Source organism: Mugil cephalus, chromosome 20, assembly GCF_022458985.1.
Source record: "Mugil cephalus isolate CIBA_MC_2020 chromosome 20, CIBA_Mcephalus_1.1, whole genome shotgun sequence".
NCBI lineage: Eukaryota > Metazoa > Chordata > Actinopteri > Mugiliformes > Mugilidae > Mugil > Mugil cephalus.
The window spans coordinates 21,568,581-21,583,211 of record NC_061789.1 but is presented as its reverse complement, the minus strand read 5'-3'; the positions used below and the strand labels follow the sequence as shown (position 1 = coordinate 21,583,211).

Here is a 14,631-nt window from a genome sequence, read left to right as displayed (position 1 = left end):
CCTGTTGTTTCACCTTCACATGTTAGCCACTAGATAGCAGTAGAGTATTCCAAGCACAAATTTAAGCACACCAAAAACTACTGGCTCCTCTCAACAAAACCCCACAAAAAAATAAAATAAATAAAATTCGTGTGTGCATACATAAGTGTGTTGGTGGATGGGAATTGTCCAGAACATCCAACGGTAGTGAAACATTTCCAACAATTTATTTATTAACATAAATTTAAAAGTGTTTAGTTCATAAAACAGATACATTGCAAGCAAGTCCAGCTAAGAGATTAAGTACACCTCAAAGAGACTGGCAACAGAGTGCATACGATAGAAGATCCCAAAAGGCAGTCCAATATTCACAATAGCAGTCCACATTGTGTATTTGTAGAAGTTTATCTCAACAGAGTGGTCGAACTGGGGACGAGCCCCGAAAGCAGGCATGATCCAGAGCTGTAAATTAAGAACGAGAATAAGCAGAAGAAGAAAAAACAGGAAATTGTCAGTTTTATGCAATAATTAAAAGTCAAGAAAAGTGTAAAACACAACTTACAATTATGTTGGCAAGTAGTAAAAAGGCACAGATTTCCTTCAGAACTCTTCTCTTCCAACTCAGCTTAGGACACAAAGTCATGTAGCTGGACTTGTGGCTCTCCATTGCAAAGCTCATTTCTGGATGTTCCTGGAAGGCATGGGCATTTGTGTGTAGAGCTGCTTCCTGCATCACATGGAACGGTTCACGGTGGAGGCCTTCAATGATAAAATAATTCTGCAGGCAAAGCTGGAGCACCAGCAGCACAGTCCAGGACAGGTTGAGAGCATTCAGATACCCTCTGACTCCTGTCGCCACCACTGCCACAATAGTGAAATAGCTGATGATGAACTGCCCCATTGAGGCTCCCACCAGCAGCCCCACATCCAGGCTGCGAGTGGGGTTTTTCTCCGATACATGTTCCCTGTGGTCCAGCCTGTAAACTATGCAGCCAGTCATAGTGGAGAGAGACATCAGGGCCACTATTACAATATTCATGATAAAATGAATCAGCAGGGCCCTGTTTCTCTTCTTTTCATCTTCTTTTAATATGTCAATCTCATAGAATATAAAAGTTACAAGCCCTGCCAAAAACAGCAGCACTCCCATTACAGGTCCCAAACATACCTCCTTCAGACAGAACTTAACTTTGTGGTGGCTGTGTTCTTCTACAAGTCGACCCACATTCTTCCACATGACGTAGGCCATAGCAGAAGCAAATAGGCTGTATTCTATGTTGAAGGGGTATAGGTAGTAGAAAGCCTCTTTGAAGGTGTCACACGCTGAGTGACTGCATATACACTTTTTGTCACCATAGCTGGCTGAAATGGAAAGAATAGTCTTGCCATTTTTCTCTCTCCTTAACCGTGCTCTTAAATTAGTTAAAACTGAAAAGGTAGACATTCATACCTCTGTACAGCTTGTGCGAGACACTGATATTCACATCAGGAATCTCAGTTTGGTGAAGCGATTCTTCAGTCACTGCTGCCATCCACACCACCAAGTTAGTTGAAAGCGTAAGAGTAAGCCCACATCTGGTAATGTGAAAATGACTGGCAATGATTTAAGATCCCAAAGTGAGTAAATAATTGAACACAGTGAGTAAAACAGTTACCGTGTAAAATTTGTGTGTAGCTGCACACAGTCCTTCGCGTGAATCCACAGAAAGTAGGTCTGAAACAGAGAGGTTGGTTAAGTTTGGCCTATGCATTGCAAGTGAATACAAGACTGATCTTGCGAGGCATAATACAACAACCTGGACAAACAAAAATACAGCTTGCACCACAGGAAAGGCCACTTTAACAGCAGAATCACAATGAAGGTAGCCCACATAAGTGGCAATCTTGAAGATGTCCATGAGAAGACTAAGTAGACCAAACAACACAAGCCCAGCTGCAATATAAAGAATGAGCATATTAGGTTTTGAAACATCTACACCCAAGATATTTTAAAAATAAAAAAAGGTATCAGGTATCCTCACCTTGGAGCCATACAGGCCCAGCATGACTATCTTTGAACAAGACCGCTTGATGCTTTCGGTAGGTGAAGCATGTGTAAATCAGCATCCACATTATAGTGAGGAGAAGGAGGATGATGAGGAGGATTTGCCGATGCACAGCAGTAATGGCTACACTGTTGAAGGCACTGCCACTAACCAGAGCACAGCCTAGGATTAGGATGTTGATGCAGATTATTCCAGACAGCAGCCATCCACCCCCATGGTGGGCCCTCTCCATCATTACTTCTTCATGGTGTACAAACTCCCTTATAGATTCCACAGGAGGGTGTGAAGGACTGGGCAAATGCTGGATAGTTTCCATCTGGGCTGCCGTTTCAATGTTGGATGGATGGGCTTCAACAATATCATTTGGTGTTTTTCTGCAAAGACACCAGTTTTAAATTCAAGTCACCTTCAGTCAAAACAACAACCTGACCTTTTAAAATCTGACTATGCCTAATGAGCAATACTCATTAACTAATGAATATGTAAAAACTGAAAAAGCATGCTGATTAAAACATGCTAATTAATTTAGTTGGCTATACAATATTTTCTAAGCCCATCAATAACGGAATACAGCAATTGTTAGAAAAGCTGTGTTGTGGAACTTGAAATTACAACTTTTGTAACTTGTAATTCTCTTAGACAGAGTCACCATTTCCATAATTGCTGATCTGATCTTGTAAGATACAATATACACATGAGTACAAGTTACCAACTGAGAAATGCAACGCCTTGCAAGAACCCTCTGGAACATCATAGGACAAAAGCTAAGGTACTCAGTGTATCAACGTAACACTGCCTTGGGTTACAATACAACTTTCAGCAGCTTTTTCTTCTTAGGGTTAACAATACTTTTGGAGTTCCTTTGAGAGTTAACCAATTATAGGAGATCAGAGTTTACAAAACATAACAAAAAAACAAAACAAAACATCACTCTTACCTAGAGAGGAGTTTGTTGCAGGTCCGGAACATCTGCTGAGCTACAGTTTTCATAATGTAGGCTTCTTCCAAGATGTCTTTAGAACTCACTGACTGTACTAGGCCTAAGTTAAAATGTATAATGTCAAGCACCGGTAACATTAAAATATCAGGACGACAGTTCTTTTCTGTACAACAGTAAAAAAGCTGAAGCACTGCACAAGGTGTTGTAAATGAAGAAAAGACAGGTGCAAGTAGTTTCAGCTGATTAGCTGCTATGACTCTTGCCCCTCACCCACAGTTGTATTACATGCCTTTGTGTCCTTTTATTCCAAGGGTTTGTTAGGTTTCATCCCTGTTTGTTTCCAAGGTTTATTAAACTGTTCATTCTGAAAACCTCAACAAAATAGGGTTGAAATATACCACAAAGCTGGGGGGTGGGAGGAAGCCAGAGAATTTGAAGAAAACCCACGCAGGCACAGGGAGAACATGCAAGAAAGGCACAGTCGGTTGGTGGATTCAAATCCAGAACCTTCTTGATGTGAGGAATCAATGCTAACCACCACACCACTGTACCACTGACTTATCTGTTACCTATGGTAAAAAAAGAAGGGAGAATAGAAGAAATCCTACATCTTGATAACACCTGCATTGGACAGAATCCATAGATATTTGAAAGATGATGACGGACCAACTTGGCAATAATTAACTTGTTGCAGAAAGTGTAAATCTTTTCCAGGCCACTTGTTTTGCCAGGATGTTTTAGAGCTTGTGAACTTTGGTATGCTGTAGCTAATTCAGGTGCTAGTCACAAGGTTGGAAACAAAGGTCACATAATGTTCTGTCTCTGCCTGCCACAAATATTCAAGATGCTGAAAACACCGGTCGTGTTCCTCCTCTTCTGTCTTGTCGGGGCTGCCAGTGCCTTGTACAAACAATGGATTTCTGACACCAATTATGAGAATAAAACCAACTGGGACAAAGGAGAAGTTCCATGTGGCAGTGACACTGTTCAGTTTTCAAGTCAAAGAGAAGTATCTGTGTTTGTTGAGACGGCACATGCTGTGCAGGAGATGAGTTTGCCACTTGAAGGAGAGTTCATCCTGAATTCAGGGGCTGGATTTTATGTTGGACAAGACCCAGGCTGTGGAGAAGGTGTCACAACCCAGTTCAAAGACTCAGAGTCACTTCACTGGTTCAATCCAGCTCTGTGGCAGGCAGCAGCAACTCTGAATGATCTGCAGCAGGGTAACTTTCTCTTTTCAGTCCATGAGGAGAGTGTCCCTTGCCAGTATGATGATGTTGTTTTTAAAGCCCTGTCCTCATTTAGAGTGGACACCAGCTCCAGTCAGACTAACATTCCTGTCAAATCTGTGTCAGTTTTGGGGAAAATGTTTGATCAAAGACCTGAGTTCTCTCAGTATCTCAGCTCACGCTCTGGCCGACTGCAGTTTCATGGATCCTCTGCTGTCACCGTTGGAAACCCAAGCTGTGAGGATCCTTCTGGCTGTGACTGCGGGAATTCTGTAAACCATCAGCAGATCTGTAGCACAATAACATGTACACCTACCAGTTGTAAGAAATCTCTCCTCCCTGTAGGACACTGCTGTGAGGTGTGTGGTGCTATTGTTAGCATCCGTTATACCACGGGATTCAATCTGCAGACTTACAGGGAGCGAATTCGTCATCTTTTTCTCATCCAGCCACAATACAAATCCATTCAGCTCGGCATGTCTAAAGTCTTTAAGTCACAGCGGCTGATGGGGATCATACCTTTTGGTACATCACCTGAGATCCAGGTAGTTATTCTGGATGGAGAGGAGGAAGCGCAGTCAGAGGCTCTAGCCCGGGCCATAGTAAAGGATGCCAGCTCTCATGGCTCTGTGCTGGGAATCACAGAGGCTAAATTTCAAGTCTCATCTGGGAGTAGCAGTGAGGACTCTGGAGGCAATGTAGGGATGGTGGTTGGAGTTGTTGTTGGAGTTTTACTTATGATTGCACTCGTTAGTATCATGGTTGTTCTAGTTCTTAAAGGAGTTGTTCAAATTCCGTCTATGTCATTTGTGAGAATGTGGATGAACAAAAGCGAAATTGGTGACCTCGGTGGGCCTCTTGACCGTGGGTTTGATAATCCAATGTTTGACAAGCCCATCCAGTTGCCTGATGTTGGTTTATATGGTTCTGAAATTAATCATTCAGTCCACATAACTCAGACAGGTGTGCACTTTGTAAATCCAGCCTATGATGAAAACGAAACTGATTTTAATGCCTGAAACTGAACTTTTAAATAAATGAACAATACCGTACATCCACTTAAGGTTTTATAATAACTGAATAATGTAAGCTTTGAATTGCTATGAGACACTGCATGTCAACAATACGCACTTAAATGAAGGAATTATTGGCACTCAACAGTGTTTTCCCCCTCATTCAAATCAAATTCACAAGCAATAAAACAACACAGCTGCAGTAAATTCCTGACACGCCTTGTTCTGTCACGTTTCTTAAATTCATGATGAATGTTCAACACTAGATTGTAGTGAATTTAACCTTAATTAACATGTATGTGAAAAATCCTTATCTTTATGTAACTGGTCATGTGACGTCAATCAGCATTTATCATGCAGTACTTCTTCAGACTTAATTGTCTATGTGTTGACTGTGTTTATATGTTTTCTATAATTGTACAATAAATGGCACTGACATTGGCCTTTTTTTTTCCTGTATGTGTTTATAGTGAAGGGAGCTCATAATTTATTTTCTTCATTCTGCATTTTCTTTCTTTAACAGCCACACAGTAATGGATAAGGGCTCTATGAAATCAGCTGGCCTGGTCTTAAATTATGTGCAAGAAAAACGAGGTGGCAGTGCACAGCATGTGCATGACTTAAAAACAAAATAGAGGTGACTTGACAAAAAGGATACCCATAACATTAAGCGATGAAAGTTTTCTACATGGGCCTGCACATTCCTATCTATAGTACATGGCAACTGTGTGACTTGAGTTCTGCTCAGTTTTTCAGCTATCATTTGAAGATACAAAGAATTCCAGGGGCATCCACCTATGCCCAGACCGTCAGAATTGCTATGTCCTCCTTTCACAGGTCCACTGCGTTGCTTACCTATTTATGTGGACCAGTGCTCACCCCACATGCCACTTCCAAGTTCTGTGTTTGTCTGGCTACAGAGGACATGTAGCACAGATTGGATGCCTTCATACTGCTCTGTGCATAGGACAGCAGAGGCCAGACTGACAGAGGGGATTTCTGAGCAGACACAAGCCCCTTATTCAGTTATTGCTGGTTCCCTTCCAGGTTGTCCCTTCTCCGGCTCTTCCACAGTAAAGGGTGCCATGCATCAGGTCACTTGAAGTCAATTCAATTTAATTTCAATTTCCAGTACTGGCCCCTTGATGGGCACCACCAAATAATGATCCAAATACATATGTATAAGGCCTGAAGTCAGCCCAACTTCCTCTGATCACAAAAGTGTGTGGTGTACAATTGGTCAATCAAAACATTTTCTGTGGGAGGAACAGCAACTAGTCACACATGTAAAATGAGCACTGTGGAGTTGAATTTGACAATAGAATTGCTCTGATTAACTGTAGGGAGATCCAATTGTGTGCAGAGTAATGCTGCTTTCACAGCGCATTAAAAAAAATAAAAATAAATGTTTTAGCCATTTTTGCCTCTGAAGAACTTTCAAATGTACTGCCTTTATGTAGACAAAAAGCACAGCAACGTAAAAATGTGTCTTTTAATAAAAGTGGATCATTAGTGGATCACTGGAAGATGTATTTTTATGGAGCCAATCATGTTTGTTATACGTATAGTTAAATTAAGCCTTTGATACACTCCATGGTAGAATTGAATTGTTTATTGTACAGATGTGTGCAGATATTATTATTTTCTTTCTTCTTCTTTCTTTTTTAATAGAATAATCTGAGAATTTATATATTTATTAATATGTAAACATATTTAGTTCCTGTCCAGGTCCTGTCCATAGAGACAGGTTTAGATGGAACCAGATGGAACCAGAAGTAGAGAGAGAGAGAGAGAGAGAGAGAGAGAGAGAGAGAGAGAAAGAGAGAGAGAGAACTATTGCACCATCGTCATAAAAAAATAGTGTTTTTTTTTTTGGCAGGAAAATTTAAATATAAATACAAAAATATAAATATATTTTATTATATTACTATGGTTACATCAGTCACAATACTGCCCAGTAGGGAAAGTTGTGATTTTATAAAATGAAAGAGGGAAAGGAGAGAGAAAAGTGAGTCAATTCTTCTGGAAGAAAGGTGTGTTTGTGAGTTGCAGAAACTGACCTGTTGTTCATAGAGAAATAAGCTAGCTAGCTACAGGCTAGAGTTAGGGTACCATTCATTCATTTGAATTTCAATTCAGACCAGAAAATCAATAAAATGGAAAAACAGTGTGTTATATCATTCTGACTTTGCGGCCTGACAGACTGTATCCTTTGAAAAGCTTCAGCTCAAAAACAAGTTTTGGTCTACTCCCATAAAGGTTGGTCTCTGAAGGGCAGAGTTTCATTCTTCATTTTATATCAGGTGTACTATACTGATAACAGGTATACTAATTAATTTATTTTTATTTTTAAAATCATCTTATAAACTCTTTGGTAACTCTTAATTAGTTTGCAAGTACGTTATTTATAGCTGCATTTATAAATGACTTACTATGTCTATTAATGTAAAATGTAATGAAAAAAAATAAAGTAATATTGTTTCTCATTACTGTTTGCTTTTTACTGTTTATAAAATTGAAAAATGAGGAGTAAATAGGGGTAATACACACACAAACACACACACTTGAGTCATAATAAGGGATGAGTCAATCAGTTATTCACAGGAAGAATGAAGTTTATTATCTCTTTTGTACACATGATGGCGCCAAAGCCAAACAAATAGGTACACGGTTAATCATTTCATTACAGTCACTAAGCAACGTGTGCCACACCTGTTCTAGGAATGAATCCTGGAGCATTACATTAAAATGGTTAGTTTTGCACTTATTGTCTCAGTATTGGTCACATGGTCAATGAAACATCAGTCTTTTTTCAAGTTGTATTTAAGTTCCTACTCTCTTCTTTAGACTATATATGATATCCTCATACAAAATTAGGATGATTGTGGGCTTTGTGTAGGTGGGGATGTGTTGCTCTCTGCAGTGACACAGCATGAACACCTTTTAATCCTGACATCTGAGAGGAAAGGCACTTTCTCCAGGCGAGACAAGTAGACAAGTGGCTGGATGGTACTGCTGACATTCAGGAATGCAAAGCCTACAGGTTGCACATAGCAGCGAAACACATAAGGGGCGTAATGGTCTTCAAATGGAAACAGTACTACAGGTGGCAGGTAGTTGAAGATGATGATACAAAGGATAGAGAGCACACTCTTGAAGGCCTTCTTCTTCATTGGGTGCATTTCATCTTTCCCAGCACCACGGGACCTCTTCAGGACCCATAGGATACTAATGTTGCACACCACCATCCAAATAAATGCAGCTAGAACTTCACCAGTGAATACCTTTTCAAAGTTTGGGAGTCCTCCCACTGTCTTGGCTGCTGAGTAGGCAAATGTGAGGCAGAATACCAGCACTGAGAGGCTTAACCTATACTTGAAGTCCTTAAGCTGCCCAAAAGCAATTGGGAAGACCACAGCCACAAAGCGATCTAGACAGATGCAGGAGAGAAACAGGGGGCCACTAGTGTCCTTTACACCATAGGAGAACTTAATGGACGACCAAACCCCCTTACTCTGCCAGTGGTAAAGGTTAATGAAGTTGATGGGGGTCATGACACCAAAGTAGGCGTCCATGAAGGCCAAGCAGCCCAAGAATATGTCTGAAGTGGTGGATTCTTTGCGATTGTGAATGAGAACTGCAATGACAAATGTGTTGGCAGGGATTCCCACAACAACATTGATGCACTGCAGGATAAGGTCAAAGAGAATGGCTTCTGCCTGGTGGTCACACCCGTCAAACACACTGAAAGGTTTTACAGTGGCATTAATATATTCTGTGCTATTGGGGGGGTGTTGAGTTGGCATAGAGGTCAAGGTGGATGATGAGACATTTGTGTCCATGTTTCCACTACAGCCAAAACCAGGAATCTGATGAGAGAAGAGTCAGAATCTTATGTAATATATATATGATCATTCTATATCTAATATATATAGTTATAAAATCACATTTAGTGTTTTAGAAACTCATACTGTAACATAACTGTAACTTTCACAGCACTCATTGAGTCATAGTAAATTGCACATGAAAGCCATGTGACTCCTTGTTTGTGGTCTGCTGAAAAGATTGGTCTCAGTAGAGATAAAGTAGCATCAGAGACAGTTTCCAGAGAGAAGAAACATGTTACAAACATCATCAGGGCTTTTCCTCGGGCTGTTATTTTGTTATTCTGGCTGCGCAGACCCCCCTCTGAGGAACGTGTCTCTCCGTGCACAGAGACATCTCAGTCACTTAGGGGACTTATTCTAAGTTCCACCCTGCTTTCACACCAGAATAAAAGGTCTGATTTCCCAATTAAAACATCAAGGTCTTATTCTGCACATAGATGACTGCCTAAGACTGAGTAATATTAGTGTAAATGCGGCAGTATCCTGAAGTCAGTTTCTGCCATTTTGCTATTTCTTATTTGTGAAAACCTAGAACATAAATTCGGTGAAGGCTGGACTGGTGGAATAATAACTCATCAAGGAAATTTTTAATGGTGTCCTAAGCCTTTGGCGCGGTGCGGCTGGTCTTGGCCACCACAAGAGGACAACACATGGAAGCTTTATTCTGCAGGTTATGGTAAATGTCATTTTGGTTTTGTGCTTTCAGACTATTTCCATTAGCTCTTCTTCAGGCAGATTTGCACATTTGCACATCTCAAATTGCAAGTCTTCAAATTCAGCTCACCTGAGCGGTTTCCAATAATGTACAAAAGAAACCTGAGGCTGTGACTGTTCTTTTCCATTAAGTGAATTACCTTCCCCTTGGTCACTCAGAGGATGGTGTTGCTGTACCTTTGTCCACACACTCCGATGGGACTGATCACAATGACGGAGAAATTAAGCTCTTTACCAAAGGTGCTTGTCCCTGGAGATGGCAAACGTAATCACTTGAGAATGAAATGAATAAGAACACATGTTTACACAGTCTTTCAGATGATGAACACCCTACAGCATGAACAATGACTTAAAAGTGTGAAAAGGTGACCTGCCCAAGACGATTCCCACAGTGAAACACCTCACTCTGTTATCAAAGAACCAGGGATTTCGTAATGTAACCCAAAGTTATGTTGGATTAAACTCACATTAATCACTTTTTTTGTTTTTCACTGTTCTATAAAATGTATTTTTATTATGTGTTTTATATATCATTCTTTGGATTTATCTTTTTTTGCATTTCAGAACAGCTGTCTTTGCAGCTTTCATTTAGTTCTATTCCAAATAATTAATACACTTGCTCAAGTTCAACTTTACGTTTGCATATGAAAAGACATAAATTGTTACTGAATATAGTCATTCCCCACATAAATATCAGTCAGAGTAAACTATTTCAAGTCATATGCTGATTTTGAAGATGCGCTCAATGGAAAACACAACGCAAGAGAAAGCTAGCACACTTCAGACAGAATTCCCTCTATTTTTGCCACCTCCAATTAAGAAAAATGGAATGAAGCATGTTACTTGGCTGATATTGATATTGTTAAAACCAAATGTATTAATTTTGGTAAATAAAATCAAACTGATACAGTCCAATTGGAGATGTTATTAAAACAATTGTGCATAGCATTAAAATGCTTTGATTAAAAACAGACTTTACAAACCAAAAGCGATTTATAAAATGAAATTAACCTGTGCAGCATTTGAAAAGATGTTTTACTCACCAACTGGAAATATTCTTCTATGCTGTAAGTGTAAGGAAGTGTTTCAAGCATTCATTTATAGGTTCTCTGAGGTGGTGTGGATTTGCGCTGACCAGAATGGGAGGATCTGTTTAATCATCATGAGGGAGTAGTGACTCTTCCAGTAGAAACCTCTTTATTAGCATGTTTCCAAGTGTGTGGAGGGCGGGTTGGGTTGTGATTAATGTTAGCATCATATGTTGAAGTATCATCCTTAGCAGCATAGATATATATAATGACAGTCACATAAGTAGTGACAGTTTGATTTATTTATTATTTTGATTTGTAGTGCCGTACTTCTATGCTGTCTCATTTTTTCTTTACTTAAGTTAGTGGCCTGAGCACTGTAACCACAGCTGCACAACTGTGCCAGAGGTTATCTGTACGTTGACCTCTGTGTCATTGCCTTGTCTGTTGGGTTGTTGGTCTTGACTTGACATGCGGATTCAGAAATCTTGTGATGATGGTCTGGGTTTCCTGAAGCGATATGTTTCATCCTCATTCAGCCCTTCACCATTTTCTTTTCTCACTGGAGACAACGAGCACAGGTGCACATGAACATTACCAACTGCCAAGAGCAAATGTCTGGGGTGGTTATGTTTGGTCTAAGTGCATCACTATGTCTCTCACATGCGTCTAAAGAAAATCACATTGCCTGCCTGTGGTGAAGACTCCCTCTGGAGTGTTAATCAAGTAACGGCTTTAGATAAAAAAAAAAAAGAAAGAAAGAAAAAGAAGACACAGTAAGTGTGTAACAGCCGATGTTGGAGGTAAAAGACATAGTGGAGAATGTTGATCCACAAACAAATCAATTCAATTTGATCCACAAATAAATCAATTTGCCAAAGAACAACACAGTTATAAAATTTAATGTTATAAATTTGACATTAGTTTAGGGAGATTTGCTTATATCAAAAGGCTTTGCGACACAAAAACAGCATATTCTGGGCTGCTCCAGTGGTTCACATAGTTCTAGCAGAGTTGAGTCACGTCTTACATAAACACATTATAAAATGAGGCTGTTTGGAAATCTTTTCCCCTTTCTCTTATTTCCTGTCACAGATGTATTAATGTTAGCAAAGGGGCATTGCAGCAGGAGGCACTATCTGTCAGGATGAGGCATTAGTCTGTGTGTTTTCCCCACAGCGGTCAAGATGCCAAAACCAAAATTATAATACATGTTCGTTTCGGATTCTGTACAGGAAACTAACAGCACGCACTAGACCGCCACACAGGAAACTCCTCAATTCAGATAGAAAACACAGTGCGATGACAATATCATTGTACAGAATCATTGTAAAAGTGCTTCAGTGACTGTGAGGGTTGATAGATAGATAGATAGATAGATAGATAGATAGATAGATAGATAGATAGATAGATAGATAGATAGATAGATAGATAGATAGATAGATAGATAGATAGATAGATAGATAGATAGATAGATAGATAGATAGATAGATAGACATCAGCAGAGATTTGCTTCAGGTAACTTTCCAAAAGAACACCCACCCACTTATGCACACATATGCATAGATATACACACAAGGAAAAGAGGAGGGATGTGTAACAGCGCTCGGTGTACAAACACTAGGCGTTAGTATAAAACTGGTAGATTTTTATTTAGAAGACATGCAGAAAAACTGCAGGGAAATGCCATCATATACATATTTACAACAGATTGTCCTAATAACTGTGGTGTGTATTTTCAAAAGGATGAATGGACAGTGTGGGTTGAGATGACACTTTTTGGTGGGATTTCAACATGGATGCACAGTGGAACTGAGTGAGTGGCTTGCAGCAAAAATAGGAAAAGATGGGCATCCCACCAGCTTTCCACTAATTATTTCAATTATGCTGTTCCAAATGTGCTGTAATCACAATAATCAGGGCCCCTTAGTCTTGGGGCGGCTACCCAACAAACAAACAACCATCAGTTTCATTTAGCAGTAATTTCCTAATGAAGGTAATGAAAGACTTAAAGTGTTTTTCAGATTGGATGCAAGGCAACAAGACTGGACTAGCTTCAAAACTTTCATTTATTGTGTAAAAATTACATGTGTTCTTATGATTCTTAAATCCTAAATCCAATTGACAGAGACGTCTGATTTACCAATGTATAGACGGGATGTTTTACTCTTTAAAAAAACAAATGTAGAAGCTTTATTTCAAGATGAAATCAGAGACAAAAAGTGTTTCGAAATTGAATTTGAGGGGCAGTTTGGTGTTTGATGTTCAGTTACATGTTATGTTATTGTTTTAAATAATAATTGAAATTGAAATAATTGAAATACAAGTCAGAGTTGCGCGACATCACATTGTGGCAAAACAGTTTTGTATCTGTATCATTCTTCATCGAAACTAACAAATAATTTGTTTCCCAGGCAGAAATGAGAAAAACAAAATCTTATCTATTTTTTTTTTTTTTTTTTTACTTTTGCCACACTTACTTGACACCAAGAGAACCTTACCACAATTAAATTACAGATAAATTATTATTTTTTATCATATAATATATGGTTCTGTATGGCTTGTTTTTGCTAGGTTCTCTTTGTCGCTGTGCTAGGTTGTGGACATTCAATCCCTTATAATATTAAGTTTAAGTTTGATCCAAGAATAACTTTCTGGACAACTGACACAAAAAATCCTTATTATAATGAAATGTATCATGTCTCTGTAAGTTATATTAATATTTTATTTATTCTCTGTCCCTAGAGGTCACTATCATTTACACCACACACCACAAAATGACATAAGGTTTTTTTTTAAGTTTGAGAGAGCTCGTGTCAGGAGCGCAAAGCTCTTAGCGGCATAACAGGAAGTGCATCACAAACAAAAAGTTTTCACGTAATCAAAAGTAGATTTATTGGTTGTCATTTCTAAACAGCTTATAATTACTTTGAATGTACAAAAAATGACAAAAATAGCATTTTATTCCCTGTATTTTCAGTATATTTAATGCTAACACTAAAACAGAAATTACTACATGTAATTAAATGTCACATTTCTAAAGGTAATGTTCAGGGTTCAGTTCATGATGAAATCACTTATCAATATATGTAAATCTAATTTGTTTTGTCACTTTTCCAATGTAATGGAATTTTCAGTATTACAAAGAGACCAATAAGTTACTCAGTGGGCCACACTCTGCTTTGCTGTGTGGAGAGCTCCAGATTAACTGGCACGCAGAAAAGAGAGTAAATGTTTTTAGGGTGAATCAATAAAATAATGCTCTTTTGTACTTGGAACAAAACATTCAGCTAATCTAGGTTTGGACTTTTATTGTTGTCTTGCAATGAAGACAAAATAAAATACCTAATTTCAGTTCTTTGCAGGATTGTATTATCGATTGTGCAGCAGACTGTGGCTAAAATTAATGTTTTTCCAAAGAGCTCCTATAACAACAATTAATCTGCTCAAATATATCTTCTTCAGCAGAAGATTGAGGTTAAATCTGGTTAAGCCTGATATTTCAAGTCAGCTAAATCAGCATATTGTCATGACTCATTTCTCATTGTCAATGTTTATTGGGATTTTTTGGTTTGTGACAATTTTAGATAATTAAACATGCCCTGAGTCAAATTACCCCAAGAAAATCATTGCTGTTCCGGAGCAGTGGAGCATAGGAGGAAGGTTAAACTGCATTCAGTTGGAACTGATGCTATGCAATCATAAAAAGCAACAAGCACATCAGACGTGATTAAAACAACATCAGGCATTTCACAGTGTTTGGAACATAACTAGTAAATAGTAAATAGCCTGTCTA

General features: G+C 38.9%; 3 protein-coding genes across 3 annotated transcripts; 1 reads left to right on the top strand and 2 right to left on the bottom strand.

The window, feature by feature from the left end:
• Nucleotides 1-187: 187 nt before the first annotated feature.
• otop2 (otopetrin 2) lies at nt 188-3,237 on the bottom strand. The gene is made up of 7 exons (XM_047572399.1): nt 2,962-3,237; nt 2,001-2,398; nt 1,776-1,912; nt 1,635-1,693; nt 1,430-1,554; nt 542-1,341; nt 188-441 (listed from the first exon to the last, which is right to left on the bottom strand). Exons 1-7 carry the CDS (start codon nt 3,099-3,101, stop codon nt 271-273), a joined length of 1,830 nt encoding a protein of 609 aa, XP_047428355.1. The 5' UTR covers nt 3,102-3,237; the 3' UTR covers nt 188-270.
• A 132-nt stretch (nt 3,238-3,369) lies between these two features.
• amn (amnion associated transmembrane protein) lies at nt 3,370-5,649 on the top strand. Its single transcript, XM_047572400.1, has one exon. It carries the CDS (start codon nt 3,776-3,778, stop codon nt 5,210-5,212), a length of 1,437 nt encoding a protein of 478 aa, XP_047428356.1. The 5' UTR covers nt 3,370-3,775; the 3' UTR covers nt 5,213-5,649.
• Nucleotides 5,650-8,079: 2,430 nt separating this feature from the next.
• LOC124997897 (G-protein coupled receptor 183) lies at nt 8,080-10,054 on the bottom strand. Its single transcript, XM_047571932.1, has 2 exons — nt 9,948-10,054; nt 8,080-9,075 (listed from the first exon to the last, which is right to left on the bottom strand). The coding sequence occupies exon 2, from the start codon at nt 9,046-9,048 to the stop codon at nt 8,080-8,082; it is 969 nt and encodes a 322-aa protein (XP_047427888.1). The 5' UTR covers nt 9,049-9,075; nt 9,948-10,054.
• Nucleotides 10,055-14,631: the final 4,577 nt, after the last annotated feature.